The sequence below is a fragment of the Pezoporus occidentalis genome, unplaced genomic scaffold, assembly GCF_034315485.1.
Source record: "Pezoporus occidentalis ecotype Australia unplaced genomic scaffold, CSIRO_AGI_Poc_V1 ctg143, whole genome shotgun sequence".
Lineage (NCBI taxonomy): Eukaryota > Metazoa > Chordata > Aves > Psittaciformes > Psittacidae > Pezoporus > Pezoporus occidentalis.
The window spans coordinates 1,712,258-1,735,782 of NW_026913241.1; the positions used below are offsets into that span (position 1 = coordinate 1,712,258).

A 23,525-nucleotide genomic window follows, 5' to 3' on the forward strand; every position below is an offset into this window, starting at 1 on the left:
GAACTGTCGTGGTTTAAACCCAGTCAGGAAACTTGTTCACTCACTCCCACTGAGTGGTGCCGAGCTGACAACAATTGAGGTCCGTGTTGTCCCCCCCCCCCCCCACCGGGGTTCTCCCCGACTCCTGGAGGAACGGGGAGGAGGATCGAAAAAAGTGCAACTCCCACGGGTTGAGACAAGAACAGTCCAGCAACCAATGTACAACACAAATCACCACCGCTACTATCAACTACAACAATGATAAGGGAAAATAACAAGGGAAGAGAATACGATAGCACCGGCCAAGAAAACGAGTTCCACCCGGAAGCCCGTGTCCTTCCGGGTAACTCCCAGTCACCCCCCACCCCGGGCATGACGTGCTGTGGTATGGAATACCTCCCTGGCTAGCCCGGGTCAGGCGCCCCGTCTCTGCTTCCTCCCGGCTTCCCCTCCTCCCTGGCAGAGCATGAGCCTCACAAAGTCCTTGGTCAGGGTAAACATCACTTAGCAACAACTGAAAACATCGGCTTCACCAACACTGTTCTCAGGCTGGAAGTAAAAACACAGCACTGCACCAGCTACCACGAAGAAGAAACATGACTGCTACTGCTGAACCCAGGACAGGGCCTATAAGGATTCTAGGGAGGGACCCTTCATTAGGGACTGTAGTGATAGGACCAAGGGGTAATGGGTTAAAACTTAAACAGGGGATGTTTAGATTGGATATAAGGAAGAAATTCTTTACTGTGAGGGTGGCGAGGCACTGGAATAGGTTGCCCAGGGAAATTGTGAATGCTCCATCCCTGGCAGTGTTTAAGGCCAGGTTGGACAGAGCCTTGGGTGGCATGGTTTAGTGTGAGGTGTCCCTGCCCATGGCAGGGGGGTTGGAACTAGATGATCTTAAGGTCCTTTCCAACCCTAACTGTTCTATGATTCTATGGTTTACAACTTCTAAACCTAAGTGGTTGGTCTGTCTTGAGGAGGGAATTCCACCACTATGAAGAAGGCTGTATGAAGTTCATCTGTGAGCTGCATATTTCACCCAAGAACATTTCTCCAATATTTAAAGAATAATTCTTCCAAAGTATTTAAGTGAACTGTTTGTTCCTAGCACCAGTATAGGTCCCTATAAAATTATATAGTTTGGAATAAAAATAAATAAATCACGTTGCCCAGATGTAAATAAGGAGGTACATATATATATAATAATAATTCCTTTAGCAGCTTGTAAAGTTTGTGAAAGGTTATTCACTGGATTCTTGTATTTGGAGGTGGAAGTGACTGTTAGACCATCTCTGGCTCTTTGTATATCCCACTTCATTCATTCTCACCACTTTTCCCTTGAGCCCCATATTGTGTGTTTGACCAAACAATGTTTTTATTGATTACGTCATTATTAAAAAAACTTGGTGTGCTTCATTCTTCTAGTTTCTCAAGAATTATTAAGGTACCTTTTAGTTTTCTTGATGGTTTCCCCTTCTATCTAGTTGGAAAATGGAGTTTCTCAGACACAGGTGAGGTTCTTGTGGACATTTGGTTTTCACCTGTACTTCTTAATGATGTCAGTGGAATCTAATGTCTTGTCTATTTGCATGCTGTTGAAGTCTAGGAACCTCATCATTTGCTTAGCATTTAGAGAGATGTATAGTGAAACTATCATCTCTCTTATCCACGGTTCCATTCCTAACATGACATAATCTTTATTACTCTTTTGTGCCTCAGTAAAAGAATTAAAGGTCAACAGTGATTTCTTAGAGTTACTTAGAGTTTGAAAATTGTTGCATTTTATCATTATTCACATGTACTAAAAATCTTGCCCTAGGGTGGTTTTGTGTTAACCACATTTTAGCCAGCCTTCGAAAGTAATTACATAGTATTGTCCAGGGATGTGCTGCTGACACTTTTGCAGCAGGTTGCAGTGACTCCTACAGAGTCAGGATTCCAATTAATTTGAGCGAGGTTTAGTGAATGTCCTTCAGTGATACTTAGCTGGGTCTGGGAAAATGATTGTATCTGTAATGGTGGTCAGACTGTTGGTGGTTTTTTTTTTAGTGGGTTTTGGTATTTTGGTTTCTCTTTTCCTTTCTTGTACACAAATCAGCCCTATTACAAATAACATTTTTTGCCTGTGTAAGTGTCTTGGAACTGCTGCAAAGCCAAGTGCAATGATGCATGAACATGCAGGTCTCACAAAAGAGATCTACCTCCAGTGATCTTCCGCTGCTCCTGCCTTCTGTCATTTTTGTAACTTGTTTCTTCAAGTTCTAATTGCATGGAAGATAACTTCTGGTGGGGCAAACAAGTCTTCAGGCAAGATTCTATAAAGAGTACAGCAACCTCTGAACTATGTGTTTTCTGAGTTGTTATATTTGAATTATAACCTGCATTGCATGTAAACTCTGTTGCTTTGCTTAATATCAAAAGTGTAAGGAGCCCTGAAACAACAAGGCTGTTTATATCAAAGGAATGCTTCAAAGTGAGGTTTGCTTCTGAACGCCATTTATTTATAACTGTTTGTTGAAATGGTGTAGTCAAACACGTGCAACTGTGCTACGTGAATCAGCCTTGAAACCATATAACTTACGCTGTTCTTCTAATATGTTGAAAAGATATTTTGCATCTCCAAACCTTGTTGATACAGGTCTATAGAATCACTTACTTATGAAATATGACATAAATATGAAATATTTATTTTTTTCTTTTTAAAGTAGTTGTAGTGCCCAAGGATTAGTCTCTATTTTGGCATAATGTATTTTTAGCACTAAGTCAGGCTTACTCCTGATGTTGAAGAAAGGCACATTTTCACCTCATGTATTTGCTCCTGGTAGAAGAAATTTAAATGAGAAAACCTGCTAAACATACTCCATAGTAGTTTCAAATTACTGGATATCTAAATTGATGAGTGTTGTATTAAAATCAAATAAGCATGTTTTTTAATATAATACAGCAGTTTATCAGCTGTGCTTAGTGGGGTGCATCTCATCTTGGGCATAAACATCTCCACCTTTGTCCTGCAGTGTATCAGCAGGGAAGATTCACCCTGTGCCCCAAAGTGAGCACAAATTTATATAAATTTATTGTGTTCATACTTACAGAACTGTACAAGATGCCAAACCTGTGCCAAAATGCTACTGAGCTCAATGCTCAGCTTGAGTACTCATTCACTGTATCACCTAATTGATACAGGGTTTCTATGATTATATGTGTGTATTTCTATATAATTTACATCTTATCTAATTAAATATTTTTATTTTCATGTTTTTATAGGTATAAAATTGCTATTACCAAGCTTTAGGTCAGTGTAATCTTTGTTGCACTTTGTACATTCACATGTTTTATATACGAGTAACTACAGTAGCTCACAGCATCTGATACAAATTTAGTCTGTCACATTGACAGTGTTTAATTAATTTTCAGTGCCTTCCACAACAGTAAAAAACCTCCAAACATCCCATCAACCAAAAATAAACCCTGTCCGAAAATCCCCTGTCCAACAGTGAGGAAATTCCTTGTGAAGAAAGGATTTGTGGTCCAAATATAGGAAGAAATTTGAATACCCCTAAGTTTCTAGCACAAGAACAAAGTAATAGTCAACGTAAAGTGAATTGTGTAAGTGTACAAAGGAGAACCTGACCCAAATTTAATGAAGTTAAAAAAATGTTTTTGTGATTGTTAAATTAGAGGAATCTGAACTGTAGTGTTAAATTCTGTGTTGGATCCAGAACTGAGTAGGAAAAGAAGCATTGTTATACTTACTTTTTACATAGGTCTTAAAAAAAAAAAAAAGCATTCATTTTCAATAGATACAGTTAGCATACATACACTACTATCCTAGATAATCATCAGTTCTAGATCAAAACAGTTATATGCTTTAGGAAGGACAAAGCTGAACTAATGTTTTCTGAGATGTATCTGAATGTTGTTTGTTGATTTGGGGTTTGTTTCAACTGTAATGAAATCTGTGTCAGATCATCCAGTAGACAAAGACTTTAAAACCTTTAGGACATAACCTTTTCCATCTGTCACAAATAGCTATTTTATCTGCGTTATTTTCAGTTTCTAACAGGTATTATCCTTGGTTGACAGCTATTCATAAAATATATGTATTATATATGCCTATTTGTACATGTATTATAGAGATGACGTGTGTTACAATTCTGCATCAGTGAAATCACCGCAGTTGCGCCATGAACATCCACAGAAGCAGACTAAGATATGGCCTTGCATAGTGACTGCTTTCAGGTAGAGATCAGTGAACTGCTGTGATACGATCTCTTTTTGCTGTCAGTCTGCCCCCACAAACACATCCCTTCTCACTTTTCCAGGGCTGGCTCAAGAATAACTTCTTCTTCAGTTTTTCCAGGTTATTTCTGGGATTATATTTTGTTAGTTGAGGTAGGAATGGTGCCTGCCAGTTTGAAAACTTCTATAAACAGGGAAGCCTTTTATGGAAATGCTGATGCAACTTTATCTATAGCATAGCAGTGTAAACTGTCTGTTTCCAGTAAAGTGGTTTTCATCTTTGCTTGTCAAACTTTTATCACTACAAAAATAGTCTCTTCTCTTCAATGCCTGTAACATACAAGACTGCAGTTATGGACATGGTAAGAACGGTTTATGTAGCATAGTGTTCCCTTTAATACCATGCCATTAACACATCAATTCATGCATATCTTGTTGCCAGAGGCAAAAAGCTGTATTCCTTTTTATATTCCCTCCAGTTCATCAATTTTGGTAGTTCCTCAGTGTTACAGCACAGAGGATCACACTCAGACATGCATCATGCTGCCGCTCTTGTTTAAAAAATGGTACTGCAGATGACTGTGCTGAAGAGTGATTATACACAGTGGGAATCTGTCAGTGGTGATGTTGATCTATTAGATTAAGTGCAACTGTACCTGTTCACACAAAGTTTGAGCAAACAGGGTAAGTTTCTGTGTGTTTAATCTGTGAAAATCTGTCTGCTTTCCTCTTTCACTTGTTTAATGCAGTTGTCTGTTGTCTTTGCCACATGTAATAGTCAGATTAATGACAACAGGTAGATCTTAGGAGACTGTAAGCCTTGAAGGATTTTGCTTTAAACTCTGAATAAAAGTAGAGAAGAATTCATTCACATGCTTTTGCCAACTCAGGGATAAAGGCCTGCTGAAGGTATGCAAAAAGTCTTGTGGGTGGTCTAGGAGTAGAAAATATTCTTATTATTATTATTACATGCATCTAGTATATGTTGCACCATTAAAAAGTCTGAACTCTCACATGATGTTTTGAAAAGAGCTAGGCAGCAAAGCACTCTACCAAGGAGATATGCATTGGTGTGTTAGCAGTTCATGTTATGCTTGAAGACGGTTAGGAAGCTGCTTTTGAGTACTAGTCATTCACTAAGTGTTAGAAAGTCTGGATACAGCACACATGCATGACAGTCCTGCCTGGCATGACATAAAGAGCTTGGTCTTGCTGCATACATGATGCAACCTTGCTTGTTCATATCTCACCCCTGTGTATGTGCAGATCAATCGTGTGTCCCATACTTTGTACACCCACTGTTGGACACTCAACCCTGAGGATGCCCTGTCAGTCTTAAATAACCATTGGTGTGCATCTTTAATGACTGAAATATTCACTCCTTATTTCTTGTAGTGCATTTTATTTTAGAAAATATATTTAAAAACACTTTAATTTGATTAATGATTTGACATATTTGTCCTTATTTGCACAAAAGGTTGTTGGGAGTAGCTGCAGGAGGCTACATTATCACAGGCCATTGGTGGAGAATGTGTTACTGAGACAGGACACTGGAAATACTACATTTCTTCACTAAAGTGAATAAAATAGGACACTGCTCTAGAAATTGTCACAGACCTCTAGAGCACTTTGTGGATAGATGATAGCTACTTCTAATCCTCTGGGAACTTTCTTGGAACAGAGAGATAGATACTTATGTAAAAAAAAAACAGTTGCTAATTGATGGATGGAAAGTCAAAATCTTTAGCGGATGTAAAGCGGAGAAGATCCAATTGACTGATCGTTACTGATTTTTCAAAGCTGTGGCTCTCTGAATCAGCTGAGGATGCAACACCATATTTCCATCCTTTCTCTTCAAGTGTAAGAAATGTGAGTACCTTTGTCAGTGCTATTAGAGATTATAATATTCTTATACTTAAAAGATTTTACTGAGCAGTTCTTGAGCAGGAATTTGTAATGTTAAGGTATCTTCTTGATGTGACACTGAAAGATACATAGGGCAGTGAAATAAAGTTAAAAATATGGTTTGTTCTCTTAGGGAAAGAAACAGAGGGGGCTTTTGGTGGTTGGAGGAAGAAGATGAAGTGGAAGGGTATTGAGGTTCAGAAAATGCAATTAGGAACATAAAAATATAGGAAATGAAGGTGCTCTTTGAGGAAAAAAATAGTAAGACCTTGAAAGGCTCAGGTGAGCTTGTGGTAAATTGGAGTTTATCTGAAGCAAGCAAAATATTATCTGAGCTTCTCCAGGGAGTCACTTGAAAAATATCAGAGAGCTGCTGAATGGACTTATGTCATATTTATACGTCAAGCTTCTTCAATCACAGACTATTGTTTAAATGCAAACTCTGTGGTAATTCTCTACCCACAGGGTCCTGAAGAGGATCTTTAGGTCATTTATGAAAAGTCCTAAACTGTAAAGTTGAAAGAAGTAATTCGGCTGTTCTTAATTTGTTGCTTGCATTGCACTCTGAAATACTGTGTGAAAGATGTGATTGGTGATACATCTCCTGTACCACAGACAGTCACGTAATACTGATCTACTGCATTAGAGAGAGAAAAAAGCTACACTGAAAGGTGTCTATAAGGAGCTGAAGTCATGCTATGCATCATGACATTTCAGTGACTCTAAATGTAACACAGTAATGCTTTGCATGAGATTAAAGCCCATTGCCATTAACTGGTGTCTTTGATTGATGACTGTCCCCAGAAGCTTATAATTTAATAGCATGGAAGACTAAGTAACTGTAAAAAAAAAAGGGCAGTCCTTCTTTTGTTTTGTTTTCGGCTGGGTATGCATTACTATAATTTAATTTTGGAGATAGGTAGACTAAGACATATTTTCATTGTTAAACTGAGCTGAAGATGATGTGGAGGATTCCAGCTTCCAGCTGGTAACTTCCACTTCAAAGACCAAATGGAGTTTGGTCACATACAAGCCAAGTTGTAAGTCAGGATTCCCTATGTTGTTTATACAGATTTCTGAGTGCAATGAAAAGACTGTTTATACTAGCAATGGGGCATAGTCATGTGCTAGAGTGCCCACATACTCTGAGTTGTTCCTGAAAAGTTATCTTGAATCTAGTATCTACACTGCATCCCTTAAGCAGGGATGCTTCTCTCAACCCCGCACAGACTTTCATTCTTTTACAAAAGGGAAAATAAACAGCCAAAATAATAAGTGTATTTTATGCATTTACGTGCACCTGATTGGAGCTCCTAATTCTGCTGTGAGAGTGAACTGGTGCAAAAAGATGTCAGTATTTGTACAACTTTGCTTTGGAACATCCAAGTTCTTGTAAGTTGGATGCTGCTTTCTTGGGGTTTTAAAGGCACATATCAAAGAAACAATAGTAGGATAAAAGGAGGATAAAATTAAAAAAGGTCTGGAAAATGATAAAGTAGTTTTGAAAGGGAAACTAAGGGAAATAAAAAGTAGATCAAGTTCAAAGCAAGCAGTAGCTGGAGGTGATGACAGCTGGATTGTTTTAAACTGCGCATCCCTACTTGAATTTTAATTCATTCAAAGACTTTTTAGTATGGTCTGTTTGCCTGACAGAAGTTCATAATGCTTTATCCCTGAAGTATGGAATGATAACCAATGAATAAGAGCAAGAGAACCTGCAGGAAAGCCTTTAATTTCCTCTGTCCCAGAAACCATAATCCTGCAGGAGAGCAAAGTAATGGTTGGTATGTATCTTTTTAAAAAACCTCTATCAACATTACACATCCAAATGACAGGGTGGATAGGATTTTTCCTTTGATGACCTTTCTGTTTTTTGTTTTTTTTTAACATTCAGTGTGAGGCATTTTTATGCTGATTTTTCATATATACGGACCAAGAATTGGGACAGTACCAAAGCGCAGTTAAAAATTAAATGGAAATAGAAATATGTAACTGTATTCAAATGCATAATGCAGTAACAGAGAGTCTCCAGGTAGGCAAAGACACCTCTAATTCTTCTTAAACATTGGAGTTTTCTTATGATGCCTTATTAGCATTAATGCCTTACTAACATGAACGAGGTTAATGCTACTATTTTCTACCATTGCATAAAGGCAAAACAAGAAATGGGGTTTTGTTTAAACTTCCTTCTTAAATTTAATGAAGTTATGTAATACTCTCAAAATGGAGTAAGGATATTCTTCCCCTGCCCTAGCTCTATTCTTCTCCTAGTAAGCATTAAAGTATATCAGTGTGCAAATGTGAGTCTACTTTAAGACATGTTGGCAGTTGCAATATACAACCAACATCCTCTGGTAGGAGGGGTGCTGCTTATAAATATCAGATGAATTGAGGCAACCTGGAAGATGTTTCATTACTCAGCAATGACGGAAAAGGTAAAATCAGGTCAGGTCAATGAAAACATTTTTCCTCGGCTTGATTGGGGTGTTTTTTACAAGGTTTTTTTTGGTATAAATTTCTCTTTAACAAACCTTGATGTTTTCTTGACTGAAATAAGTCATTCCAAACTTCCTGAAAATGAAATGAAAGGCTTTCAAGTGGATGACTCTAATAAAGGTACCTTCCTTAATATTTCAGTAATTCAGTGCTTTCCAACAATATTAAAAAAAATAAGTAGAAAAATTCCCAACCAGTGCTAATTGCCTTACTTTCACATTCAGCCTCAAAGATTTTCTCACCCCCAACCTGTTGATTTAAATGAACTGAGCTCGATTCAGTTATTTACTGACATTGTTACTTTTATGCACTGAAAGAAGGAAACTACTCCTTTATCTGTAAAAAAATAAATGGTTTTAACTTGAGTAGAAATTAAATTCTCTCTTGGGCATGAGACACTCCTAAATCACTGTCTCTTCCTCATGCACATGTGTGTGATTGACTTTAGATTGCACTTAAAACTAGGCTGCTTATTTATAACCTTCATCCCTTCATGCTGTGTAGAAAGCAGCCCTCAGAGCTGCCGAAGTTTGTTCCATGTCATCTTGAAAACCGAACTTGCTGACTGAGCTGTCTGAAGTGTGGTAAAGGTAATGGTAGCAGAAAAGAGAGAGGGTTTGTCCCTGAATTTTTGCAGACTTTCTTGCTTGCTATTCTTTGATTTCTCTGAAGCCCAGAGTTTCAGCAAATTAATAGCTTTGCTGTACAAACAGCATATTATGAGTGTAGCTTTCCAGCAATACCTTCCTACTCCACCCAAACACGGGGTAGTTTTTGCTTCAGTTTGAAATGCTGAGCCTGTTGGAATGCAAGGGTTTTTAATTATGGAACTGAATTTTCTTACTAATTACAAATCTTTATTTTTAGGTGAAAAAGAGGGTGATATTAGCAGCAAGGATACATTTAGGGGATTACACAAGTCCACTTTACAAATCACAATGTAGAAAAGCTTTGTGGAAAAGGCAGGGTGTAATGATATGTTTCTATTGAACTTTGATGTGTATAGCTTCAAAGAATGACGATGTTTGGGCAGCAGCGTGTTTCTTCTAGATGTAATAAGGCAAGACATCCATACGCATTTTGTGTAACTTCAAAGGTGCTAAATGCTACAAAACAAGGAAGGTAAACTGGTTCTTTTGCATGGTTATTTTATCAGTTAGACTCTGAGTATTATAGCATAGGTGAAACTAAAACAGTAGTACTTGTTAAGAGTTTGTATAGATGGGTGCAGAGAAGATCAGACTGCAGTTAGGGGCTGCCTATTTAATGGATTTTCCTTTTTGCCATTGAACTGGTTAAATCTGATTACCTTCTATAATGAGGTAATTGGTTTGGTGCACAATGAAAGAGCAGTGGTTACTGTTTAGTTTAGAAAAGCTTTTGATGCTGTCCCCTGTAGCATCCATATACAAATTGGGGAAACATTCAATATTCAGTATGGGACTGCTTGTACAGCAAAGTGAATGAAAACCTGGTGGGGCTATCGAATTCAAAGAGTAATGATTGGGAGTTCAAAGTCCAGCTGGGATTAGATAATCATAGAATCATAGAATTGTTTAGGTTGGACCAGACCTTTAAGATCAAGTCCAACTGTTAACATAGTACTGCAAAGTCCACCTCTAAACCACCCAAGGGTCAGTTTTGGGACCATCAGGAAACGGTGATTTCAGAACCTAGCTGACATGGTGTAGTCTTACCCTGCATAGGTAGTTTCTTGGGCAGTCAGTTTCTGGCTGGACAACCAAGATGTCTTCTTGTGAATCGCTGATAGATTTACTACAGGAATCCAAATGTTCTGTGAGTGGAAACCATGTCTCGCTGATACTGGCACAGGAGGCAGCTGAAAGAATGTTCTTCACAGCCAAAATGCATTGTTTTTTACTGATGCACAGCAGTCCAAGGCTGGATTTTGAAAGACCAAAAGCCAAACATTCATAGATTCCAGAAGAGTGAGCCAAAGTAGGCAGTAGAAGAATACCACATTTTCAGTGTAATCTTGCTGGTTTAGACTTCGGTTTAAATACTCAGGCACAGTTCCTTGTGTCCTGATAAAATTTGTTTTAATTAGCAGTAGCATCAGGTTGGGCAAAATTCCCACTGCTGGGGCATGTTTGCTTCCAGAGTGAAGCCTGTTACATTTTAGGAAATGTGCTAATTGCAGTTTTAATTTTGCTTTAATTGTATAGACCGTGCCTTTGTTGCGAAACTTGTGAGCGTTCAGCAGTGCTGAGCCCTGGCCCTGTTCTGCCTCCACTGACAGTCTCTTGCTGCATGTTCTTTTTGTAAGCTTCCCGCCAAAAGAATCTGCTGTTTCTGTGGAACCAGCCTTTCCTCATGCAAACGAAAGTGATTCAGCTTAAAAATGTCATCCCAGAGTCAAGAATGTGCTCCAACAGTTTGCTTAGAAAAACAAATGATATCTGTTGTCTCAAGCCTCTTTTGAAATAATGAAATGTAATGATTGGCTATGATAAGCACTCTTTTTAGGCTTTTTCTGCACTCAGTCAGAACGAAGACTGTGGTACAGGCAGCTGTAGTTGAACTGACTTCACTGTAACTCCCTTGTATGACGAAGTCCAAGCAATGTGTCTGGCCATGTGGGCTTCAGCAGAGACCAGGCACCCCACTACTGCCTTCAGCTTTTGACTGATTTGCTCCAACTGCTGAGATCTGCAGCAGTGTTTTCTCAGGCATGCCCTGAATGCCTCCCCATAACAATCTATGTGCAGCAGACATTTGGAAGTAATTCTATTTCCTGCTCTATGCTTGAGACTTAATTGCTGTCATCTGAGAGCATTTATATAAGCACTGCTGGCAGATCAGGCTCTTCAAACTCCCTCCTTCACCCTATCCTCCTTCAGGAACTGAGTGATGTGTCCAGCCATCCTACCTGTGAACCAGAGTGGAGAGAAAAACAAAGTAATAATATGTCTACATCTAACCTTATTCATGGGATAACTCTAGTACTGCTTTTAAAGTATTCAGATGTAAGACTGTGGATTAACCAACAGAAAAGGACCTGCCTGACCCATCTCTCAGCAAACTGTTGCTGCTGCATAGTTCTCTGTCCTGTCTGTAGTGTAAAACAGGACGTTTAGAAGGGTTGAGTCTTGCTCAATAGCTCAGGACCAGTGTGGTACATATGCAGATGCAACATCATCAAGTGCTTTTGTGGAATTGAATAGTACAGTGATAAATATTGAATAGCACTGTGAGACCAGCAAGAGAAATCCTTTTTACTGGAAAGGATCCCACAATATCCTGCCTTTGTGGCAATATCCAGCATGTGTTGAGTCTTGTAATAAAAACATTGTTCTTGATTATTCTGTATTGGAAATTAACTTTATCCATAAAAGGCAAGCAAAACTCCTGTTTGTGCTGACGGAGATATAAATACATGAACCTATGAGTTGGGAAAATACAGACTAGCAAACCATGTATAGGATAGTATTGTTTCCACCCACTTAAGGAAATAGTGGAGCAGTAGTAGTAAACTGCCAATAAACTGTTAATTTAAAATTCATTCAGAGGTGTCTTGCATTAGTTTTTCCTTTTCAGTTTTCCCTGTCCAGCCAGATCTGGAGTCACAATGCTGAGCGGAAAACAGAATTACTTATTTTGACTCAATTTCCTGGAAGAGATAAAACCCAGTTGCCAGATCACACTTGGAGCCCTTCACCTAGGAGATTCTTCTGAGTCAGGATATATTGTTTTGCTCTTGCTTTCTGCCTCTGGACTGTTGTTTAGAGCTTGGAGGTTGGGTTTTCTTGCTTGATAAGTGTCAGAGGGTGAACTCCTTCTCTTTAGAGCCAGCCAGGAGTGACTTGCCAGCCACAAAGCATGTGTCCTTTAGTAAGACTTAGGTTAACTGCTATAACAATATTAACAATTAATTAAGACTCTTCTTGGGAGCTGACTTGCATCTTGGTACTTAGCAATATTTATTCATACTTAACATTATTTGTGGACTCTGCAGGAAATACAGTTGAATCTGTAATTTTCCACTCCCAAAATACATGTTTTAAAATTACCTACATCATTTAGGAGAACACCCTGGGACTTTCATGCTTCTAAAACAAGGCACAGAGGGTTGCAGTTCCTTGTCTAGTGGGGTGACCTCCTCAATCACATTGAAAAGTCATTTGGAATTAAAAGCATTCAGCAAATTTCAATATGTGGAATGCTTTTTAGAACATTTATTGCCAGCTTTAAAAATTACTCTCTAGGATTCTTTTTAAGTAGGAACTGAACAGAATGAATGAAAAAGCTCACCTCTTTTCTGAAGAGACAGTTCTGATGAAACTTGGTTTCCTACTCGGGGTTGGTTTTAAACTGTGTGCCTGTGCGCATGCATTCCCAAAAGTTTAATGAAAGGGATTTGTTAATATCCACTTATTTTGCAAGGGAGCCTTCATTGGCTCCCATGGACTTCGAACTCCCTTTTCTTCCTAACTGTATGCTCAGAAAATTTGCAGGGGCACAGTTGTCTTAGTGACCTGTTCTGTCACAAGGTCTCTGTCAGTCTTCGCTGAAATTAGCCACTGGAATCAAATGGGCTTGGGGACACAGATGTCACAGTAGAGCCAGTAGGATCTCATAAGCCTGATTTCCTTAGGAAACTGCAGGGGAATTTCAAAATGAAACATTCAACCAGACCTTCAGCTGGCATAAACCAACACAAAGCCACAGACTTTGAGAAAGTCAGTTTTCAATGAACTTCTGTGCTAGTTAGTTCTTTTAGACAGTCCTGTAATGAATATACCCTCTGCATAATACTCTTGAATCTGTGTGTGTCATTCGTTGCTTATTCTGTTGGGTATGCAGGGAGACTTACACTGAATTTGAAGCCACCAAGAGAATATACATCTTCTGTGTCTCTTAGTACTAGCAATGTGCTACAGACTTCGTTAGTGGTCAGTGTTTCCAAGAGAACACTAAGTTATTTGGATTTAAGTGCGTTGCTGTACAGTAGCTGTTATCTAAAGTTCACTGAGATGTATGCTGTATCCAGAATTTAAATGACTGAATGCAAATTTGACTTTGTCTTGAGAATCAAATATTTCATATTAAATGAACTGTGGATCCATTTAGCCTTTTATTAGCAAGGGATTCCAGGTCCATCCTTGTCTATGTAACTATAAAATACTTAGGTAAACTGTGTTGTAGTAATCATTACTAACATAAATTATATCTGTGCAGAAAATGCAAAATAGGTTTTGTATGTATCAGTGCTCTTGAAAAGTATCTGATTTTCAAAATACTTGGTGTTTACATTATAATTTGCATGGCATGGTAATTTGGATAATGCTTAATTTATTACTGCTCAAAAAAAAAAGTTATCAAAAGATAAACAAAAGCAGGCTGATTCTCACTGGAGTAAATGAGAGGGTTTTTTCCACTGATTTAATGAGAACTGGATCAAGCCCTACATTATTGTTGCAACAGGCTGATAGTCAAAGATTATTAACACCAACCTCCTCTTGGCCCTCTCTTGGCAGTCTGCACACACACACAACAATACATCTGCAAAATGGTTGTTAGCACGTATCATCTTTCACTTCAATTTACTTCTGCATCTCTGCTTTGTGAGTCAGCAGGATTAAACATCATAATTCATAACTTGAATTCATAACTTGGCTTTTCATATTCTAGAATTTTTTTCAACCTTAAAAATTACTGTATCTATGTAATCTTTTATTTCCTTACACTTTTCACAAACTGGCATAAGAATGTCAAATAGAGGTTGAAAAGCTAAATGAACCATCTGTTTTTATCATCATAGAATTATCATACAATGGTTTGGGTTGGAAGGGACCTTAAAGCTCATCCGGTTCCAGCCCCTCTGCCACTAGAGCAGGTTACTCCAAGCCCCATCCACCGTGGCCTTGAACACTGTGAGGGATGGGGCAGCTACAGCTTCTCTGGGCAATGTGTGCCAGTGCCTCACTGCATGCACAGAGACGCATTTTTTCCTTATGTATAATCTAAATCTACCCTTTTTTAGCTTAAAGCCATTTTGTTTCTGTCGTGGTTTAAACCCAGTCAGGTAATTCGTTCACTCACTTCCCCCCCTTTCTTGCCCTCCCCCTGCTCTCGGAGGGACGGAGAGGAGAATCGAAAAGAATGCAACTCCCACGGGTTGAGATAAGAACAGTTTAGTAACTAAGGTATAACACAGATCACTACTGCTACCGCCAATGATAATAATGATAAAGGAAATAATAAGGGAAGAGAATACAACTCACCACCAGCTGACCGATCACTCGCTCCCCAAGCCCGACCAAGCTCCGACCGATACCTCCTCCAACCCTGCAGTCTCCCAACCCTTCCGGCTAACTCCCAGTTACCTCCTGGGCATGACGTGCTGTGGTATAGAATACCTCTTTGGTCAGTTTGGGTCAGGTGTCCTGTCTCTGCTTCCTCCTGGCTCCCCCTCCTCCCTGGCAGAGCATGAGGCTCACAAAGTCCTTGGCCAAACCAAAACATCCTTGTTATCAGCTCTGTTCTCGAGCTGAAAGTCAAAACACTGCACTACACCAGCTACCAAGAAGGGGAAAAATGACTGCTACTGCTGAACCCAGGACATTATCCACCCCTTATTCCATACCATTCACGTCATGCTCAGATCCCACATTTTCAATATACCATCACTCTTATCTTAGTGCATAGACCAGTCCCTCTAAAGCTGCTGAGTCCATCTGGTCCATGATGTCAGGCTCCATCTCTTGTAACAGTCAGAGCAGGAGAGACTGTGTGCAGTGTTCACACTCGTGAATAACCTGGGCAATAGTGTCCATTGCTAAGTCCACCCCTTGATCATGAGTCCATCTCTATGTTGCATCTCTGCTCTGATGGCCTGAAGTGCCATGGGCCCACCAGGCTTAAAATAATTCACTGTCCCCTTCAGCAGTTTCTGCAGCTTGTTGCTGGGGGCTCCATACAGCTGCCTTCCATCTCCGACGCTTCCAAAGCACTGGAGGGGCCCAGTGGACTAGATACTTGCCCATACTGTCCCACACACCCTGCCACTCATCACTATCCAGCCTTGGAGAAAACCTTTTGGTCCCCCTATATCCTCGTCTAACCCCAGACAAGACCGAAACCTGACTCTGCTTAACTTTTGAGATCAGACAAAATGGTTGTGGGTAGAACACAGCCTGTGTGTGTGCCAACATGCTGATCCCCATCACAATCAGCAGGCAGGTCCCAAGGATACCCAAAGGCCATTCAAAACCTTCATAACTCTCAGTTGATGCTGCTGTACTTGTCACTGGGGCTGGTGTAGCTGCTGTGCTTGTCACTGGGGCTGGTGTAGCTGCTGTACTTGTCACTGGGGCTGGTGTAGCTGCTGTGCTTGCCGGCTCTCCCACCACCAGCTTCTCTTTTCCCGAGTCCAGCTCTTCCTCCTCTGCCTTGCTGGGAAATGCTGCCTGGTCTCCTGCATCCTCCTGGGGCTCGGCGGGCGGCTTCCGGGAAACGCTCTCGGCCGTCGCGGGGCTGGGCTCGGCCGCGGGGCTCGGCTCCTCCGCCGCCTTCTCCCGCTGCTCTGCAGCCCCTTCCTTCTGCTCCTCGACCGCCCCGACCTCCTCCACCGGCAGCCGTCCCCTCGCGGCCTCCGGCCCCGCTCCCGCCGCCGCTTGGGCCCCGGGGCCGCTCTCCCGGGCCGGTTCGCCTGCCGCCGGCTCCCGGGGCCGCTCCCCCTCGGCTCCCCGCAGCCTCACGAAGATGGAGAGTAGGGCGAGGGCCAGGACGGTGAAGAGCAGCCGGACGGCCAGGTACAAGTCCACGGCCACGTCCGTCCCGCCCTGCTGCTGGAGCCCGCCCGTATTACAAGCCATTGCCATAAAGCACAGTGAGACAAGAACCTTAGCCCAGGCCCCACACTTGATAAACACTATCACAGCAAATACCGGCTCTATGTAAGTTACAACATTCTGAAGCTGTGAGATCAAGAGAAACAACTCTGAGAGCCAATAAATCGTCATTGTGATGAGTGACTATTAATCTGGTCAGATCTGTCGTTATCTCAACCCTTCGGGCCCCACGTTGGGCGCCAAAAAGAACTGTCGTGGTTTAAACCCAGTCAGGTAATTCGTTCACTCACTTCCCCCCCTTTCTTGCCCTCCCCCTGCTCTCGGAGGGACGGAGAGGAGAATCGAAAAGAATGCAACTCCCACGGGTTGAGATAAGAACAGTTTAGTAACTAAGGTATAACACAGATCACTACTGCTACCGCCAATGATAATAATGATAAAGGAAATAATAAGGGAAGAGAATACAACAACTCACCACCAGCTGACCGATCACTCGCCCCCCAAGCCCGACCAAGCTCCGACCGATACCTCCTCCAACCCTGCAGTCTCCCAGCCCTTCCGGCTAACTCCCAGTTACATCCTGGGCATGACGTGCTGTGGTATGGAATACCTCTTTGGTCAGTTTGGGTCAGGTGTCCTGTCTCTGCTTCCTCCCGGCTCCCCCTCCTCCCTGGCAGAGCATGAGGCTCACAAAGTCCTTGGCCAAACCAAAACATCATTGTTATCAGCTCTGTTCCCGAGCTGAAAGTCAAAACACTGCACTACAGCAGCTACCAAGAAGGGGAAAAATGACTGCTACTGCTGAACCCAGGACAGTTTCTATCCTTTTTTTTTCATTAAATAACCATAGTTCCTCTGTTCCAGTGTTTTTGTGTTAAGGAGTGTAAAAGCATTGAGGTTTGGTTACAGGATGTGTTGAGAAGTCCCTCTCAGAGAAAAAAAGCAAAAAACTGGCGGACTGTGTGTTCAATGCCAATCATCATCTTTCCTGCCTTTGTAAAACTATGTTCTCTACTGTTGTAGGTCTGTCAGGCTTAGGCTCCTTTAATCATTGCATTTGTAGGACTAGTAAAAAATGCAATGTAATGGAGTTGTTCTCATGAAATCCTTTTCTGTCCCTTACCATTTCGTGTGTGAACCACGGTTGTTAATGTCTGCAGAAAACCTACCTATCTGCAAGTTTTGCTTGGGCTGTTTTTTTTGTTTTCCCCAAGTAGAGCATTGAAAGCTGTATTCCCTTCCATCATACACCTGCCATCTCCTCAGCTGAGGTAATGGTGGTTGACTTCTCCTACATTAGATTGTCTATAAGCAGAGATGGGTAACAGGAGAGTATAGTTTGCAGCTTTGGGGATATTTCTGCAAGAAAAAATAAGACTCTAGAAGGATACCTTCAGCAGGGCTCCCTGTTTATATGTGTGGAGTGGTCTTTCTTTTCTTCTTAGCCTGTTCTCTTAAAGTGTTTTTGCTCAAGACACTGTGTCGTGCTGTCATGCCGTGTCCCCCTCTGCTGATTCTTTCTGGTGGTGTTTTCCATCCTTTGTTTTTTTTTCTTTTTCTATCTGGTTCCATGTCCAGACTTTACTTGTCGTTTACACATTCATGATGTGAACCAGATGTTAATGAAAACAATAAGGGTACAATAATGTGGGTTGACTTTCAACAACAAACTGAGCAGCAGAGAATTTACAGGTGTTGCTTTGAAAATTATGTGTATCTGGTGGTGTGAGATTGGAAAGATTTCCTACGCTGTCATTTAAAACACTTGTCCTATTGTTGCCTTATTAAGCAGCGGAATTAACCTCGAGAGAAATCTACCTGAAATAAAAACAAGCTCAGTTTAACTTGCCCAAGCAGGGTGTGCCTTGTAAGCCTTGACTGTGGATAAACTTCTTTGACACTTGCTCATGATGAGTGATGGGCTTGACAGCCATCTAGTGGCTTGTATGGAGTTTCTCCCCCAGTAATTAGTACAAGCTCAGTGGTGTCACCAAACTGGGCCTGGGTCTGTCAGTGCATGATGAGATCTTTACCTTCAAACTGTTGATGTGTGTAGCCTCAAGTATGATGATTTAGCGTATTAGCTGTTACCGTTTGTCTTCTAGATCAAATAGTTCTTTAAAGCAAAACTGATACTCCAACAGACCACTATTTAGCAGAAAAATATTTGCATTATACTTACTGTGCTTTTCATTGAAATCCTCTTTCACAAAGGTCTGAGCTCATGAGTGAATGAGTCCTTAAATATATCATAGCATTTTTCTTCTACCTTGCCTTTTGTATTTGCAGACAACTTTGAAACTCATTTTCACTGACTTCAATGGATTTGCAACCCTGTAGATTGTCTAGTCAGGCCCAATACCAATTAGAGCTGTGCTTGTTAATTGGTTAGCAGATCCTTTTGCCACGTTAAGTATTTCCAAAGCTGCTTCCCAAGCCATTCAGTGCCTTGTGTTACAACTGCAAAAGTAGAAAGAACATGTGACATAAAGAGTTTGTGAAGTTGTCTTTCTAATAAAAAAAAGACTTGCAGATTTCCAAACCAAGGTGGAAATAATAGAACAGTTTGCTGCCTCTCCTGGCCTGGGAGTGATGGATAACATGCCTGTAATTCAGGCCTGAGAGTAAAATATCAAACTGTGCTTGTGGGATGAGTTGGCTTTGAAATAGCTGCACTTTTCAGATTGTTCTCTGTGTAATGCAGTTACAGCAGAAAGGAAAACTAAAAGCATCAACCATAATTGAAAGACATAATATAAAAAATGTGTTTTCTGGCAGTATTCTGGGGTTAGGGGTTTTGTTTGGTTTTTTTTTTGGTGGTGGTGGTGTTTTTATTTTCCCTTATTATCAATGTATCTGCAATCTGAGAGTAAAACAGACTTTTAGAGCACTTCCAGAAGTTGGTATGTGCTTTTTTCCTCCTGCCTTTGTCTGCCTCTTTCTCAGCTGTTGAGCGGGCGACCCAGGCAGAAGCTAGTCACCATCTGGCTCAGCTCTGATTTGCCAAAGCAGTTGCTATGTGGTTTATTTGAAGTTATGACAGAATGCTGACTTTGGGCTCAGTAATTTAGAAATTTCATTTATGCATACTGCTGCTCTTCTAAACAGCCCAACAAGTTCTGTGGGTAATACATTAAGGAAGACATAGACCATATGCCAGACATCTGGGGGGAAAAGGCTAAATAAGTGAGACAGTGTGTTATGTCATGCACACAAGGGAGAGGCGAGAAGAGTGCTTTCCAAAATACGATCTGCAGTTTGGAAAATGATTCTCACAGTGTCATAAATGGACTGTAGAGCACACTTAGTTGATGTCTTTACTTCATACTGAAAACATTTCCTCCTGAGCTTCTGCAGCACCCCTTTGAGTCATTTTGTCAGTTGGTTGAACTAATTGAAGAGAGGAGCTGACCTGGTGTAAATTTAGATTTCGGTTTCTGTTAGAAAGCTTCAGAAGTGATGGCAGGCAACAGTTAATAAGACATCTGCTTCATTTCTCTGAGCTCTGATATTGATGGAGTAACTAGACTTGAGTTGAAGGATGAAGCTGAAATTCCAAATCTGTTCATATTTATTACTTTGTGATTTTCTGATTACGTCTGGTTTAAATTAGGGGAGAAATGCATAGAACGGTGTAACTGTCTACGTGCTTAGAGCTGTTAATTTTTACACTAATAACAGGTTTTCCTAAAAAATAATGGTCATGGTTTTTGACTAGTGGAATGTGTCATATATGGTAAATATAATTGTCTCTATTCCTATTCCTGTATCAGAAATTAGGGCTGTTTGGGAATGTTCAGATAATGTTTTTAACCGGATTGTCTGGTTTCAAAGACATTTTTGATAGGAATGTTTCTGTGGTCAGATGGAACTCCCAGATGGGTAAGATTAATCTTCTCTGCAGCATCCCTCGGGACAGGAGAATAATTTTGGATGGTGCATAATAGGTTTGCTGTGTGTGACTTGTGTCTTGGCACTGCGGTTCTTGGTTTGCAGATGTGTGATTTGGGATGGATAGAACAGTACTGAAACAGACCCTTATGTCCCCTTAAATGCTGCTGTCAGTCAAATGGGGAAATTGTCAAGATTTCTAAGTTATTAATTCAACCCAGAGAAGTTGTTCTGCCTTGGTGGCAGCAAATTGGTTGGAGAAGAGAGAGCAAAAGCTATATTGAATGGAATTCTAAAAATCAGTAAGAAATTAATTCTTAATTGGAATTCAAAGAAAAGAAAGAAAAGAAATAGTGTTAAGAAACAAAAGAAACTTTTTGTAAAAAAAGTGGATTAGGTTAAAAATGATATGTGCAAGGTCAGTAAAATAGAATGACCTTCATACAAATGTGCGAATATGTACATAGGACATATGAATGTAGTCAGTCAATGCAGTGGCCACATAGGATAGTCTCTCATGTATAATTAAAATATTTAAGTAGTATTTTGTATGCGATTCATATATATTCGTAGCATAATTTATGTCTCTGCTTGGGTAATCATGCAGGCCCATGCCCAACTGGATTATAAAAACCTAAACAAAATAAGTGATTTGAGCCTCTCTTCATTCAGTTGGAGATGCTGCAAGTACCCTTGCAATGGAGACTGGTGTTGCTAATGGACAGTGACTGATTGTCCTGTTTGATTCTCTGTGTTGGTATTACCTTAGAGCAAGACCCTAATAAATGAGTTGTTTTCTCTTCAAGAAACTCTGCCATGTCTGTTCAATGCGGTTGTAAATCTGGCTGTGTAAGCTGCATGCATCAGGGAGCAGGTAGTGTGTGCTGTAGAAGTCTCCCCAGTTTGGTGTCTCCAATGCCCTGTGCACAGCAGTTACAAAGAGCAGGAAAATGGCAGGAGTTCCTCAACACAGAGTTTGTTCTAGAATGACATCCGTACCAGAATGACTTACGAGGCAGTGTTCATTTGACACTGTGGTGGGTTTGTGCATTCTGTGATGACGCTATTTTACTGCTTTCTGATCAAGAAATATGGTGGTAAAATAAGAAAGGCATTTAAGATGACTGATATTTAAAAGTTCTCAGTATCGGCTTCAGCCATGCTGGTGGACTGTTTTCTTCATGTGTGTGATGCTGCTTCTCATGTTCAGATGTGCTCTTTGCTAGTCCAGAACTCCTTTGATTTCACATTTGAAAAACATGTTGTATATTCTCTGTCTCCTATCCCAGGAGAAGATGTTGAAGAAATAGCTTGCACTCAGAATGGCCAGATGTACTTGAACAGGGATATTTGGAAGCCCTCACCATGCCAGATTTGCGTCTGTGACAACGGAGCTATTCTTTGCGATGAAATCCAGTGTCAAGATGTGCTGGAGTGTGAGAACCCGCAGGTGCCCCCAGGAGAGTGCTGTCCTGTGTGTCCCCATACAACACGTGATTTTGACACGACCATTGGTAAGTTTGTTTTCCAGTTTACTCTTTTGAAAGGAGAGACAGCCCAAAGAAGTAGGAACCTCCTGATACTGAAATTTCTATTAGTATTTCCATGGTGGAAATTTGAATCTGAAAATCTTCCATTTTGGGTTGCACTAGAGCTGGCTCTGGAAACAGTTTTCTTCGGACTATGAAACTGATATAAGCCCAAATGCCTTTATAACTAAAAGGTTGATCCGAATTCCATCTTGATATTTCAAGGAGGTTCAATTCTGTCTTCTTTTTGTGGTTCGTCTCGAACTGAAAGGTAAATATATTAAGAGAAACATGTATAATAAACATATTACGATAAAGATACATTTATTATATAAATATACATGGTAAAGTAAGTGCATGATTTACTAAAATGCTCAACTTGAGGCCCCTCCAGTTGATGTATAAATGTCAACGTTATATGTAAACAGAAATATGTAAACAGTATAAAGTGTTTCCCCCAAATGGAAACATAGACATGTGATCCTTTCGTAAGACACGTGAATCAAAATCAGCATGAAGTATTGTTAAGTTCCTGGTTTTGCATACTTTCTGCTATATACCTTAAAGATATGTCTTTTCCAGTCCTGGGAGACTCTTCTTCCTGGAGAGACTTGGCTAAAGCAATTTCCCCTCAATTTTCCTAAAAGAAAGTGTCTTAACTTGCAATTAATGCTCTTTAATATTGAGTATTGAACTACATTCTACATATAATAAAGCAGTTTCTTCAGGAGATATAATTGCTGTTATAAACTTAATATAGAACAAAGTAGTGATAAAAAGCACATAGCAGGGACCTATGTAATTGAGCAATGGAGCAAGATGTGGCAAGCAATAAATAGACGATGCATCCCACTGTGTTTTGGGAGGCATTAGGCCAATGCCAGCAAGGTGCACTCAGGAAATATAAAAGCAGAATGAATAAATTACAGAATTCCTTATTGTTATTCAAGGTATTATTCAAATATTCCCCTGAAGGATTTTTTTGGGTATAAGTGTGGATATATGGTTCTCACTGCAGGCACATGATACTGCAAGTGCTTTTCAAACAAGAAAAGTCAGAAGTCCCTCAGTTAGCTCTCCCTTTTGAAAAATACCGTGTAATATGTTGTGGGTCCATCAACATCACTTGTATTAAGTCAGTAATAAAGCTTCCTTTGACTTCACAGTCAGTCGTTAGGTCAGCTTCTGACAATTCCCTGTAAGATATTCTGCTTTCCTAAAGTTTTTAGGTCAGCTTCTGACAATTCCCTGTAAGATATTCTGCTTTCCTAAAGTGCTTTTTGTTATTCTGTGCAATCATGAAAATGTCTGAGGCACCACTGCAAACTGTTCTGATTCCTCACAGCTGACCAAGAGAGTATGCATGTCTTTGGGAACTTCCCCAGCTCCCTCTAGGCAATTCACCGTGTTCTGTGCATCAAAAATCAGGGATGGCCCTAGCTGCAACACCTTCACTCAACTCTTAACATGTTCTGTCAGAGTAAAAACATTAATCTCCTTCTCTTTTCTTTTCTTGCCCTTTTTAATAGGCAGAGGAAGAAAGGTAAGATTTCCTTTTTTGTTTTTTAACTGTATTACAGCTGTTAAAAGAATGTCCTTGGAGCACAGAATTTAAATACAGGCTCGCTAAAAACACCTAATTCTTTCCTCTCGGTCATCTTTTATGACT

At 40.3% G+C, this 23,525-nt stretch overlaps 1 protein-coding gene across 1 annotated transcript in view; it reads left to right on the forward strand.

The window, feature by feature from the left end:
• Positions 1-23,525, forward strand: part of COL5A2 (collagen type V alpha 2 chain) — a 114,353-nt gene that overhangs the window by 38,722 nt on the left and 52,106 nt on the right. Inside the window, exons 2-3 of the mRNA XM_062610014.1 lie at positions 21,617-21,841; positions 23,386-23,399. Coding sequence (XP_062465998.1) covers positions 21,617-21,841; positions 23,386-23,399 — 239 coding nt within the window. The remainder of the gene's footprint in view (positions 1-21,616; positions 21,842-23,385; positions 23,400-23,525) is intronic.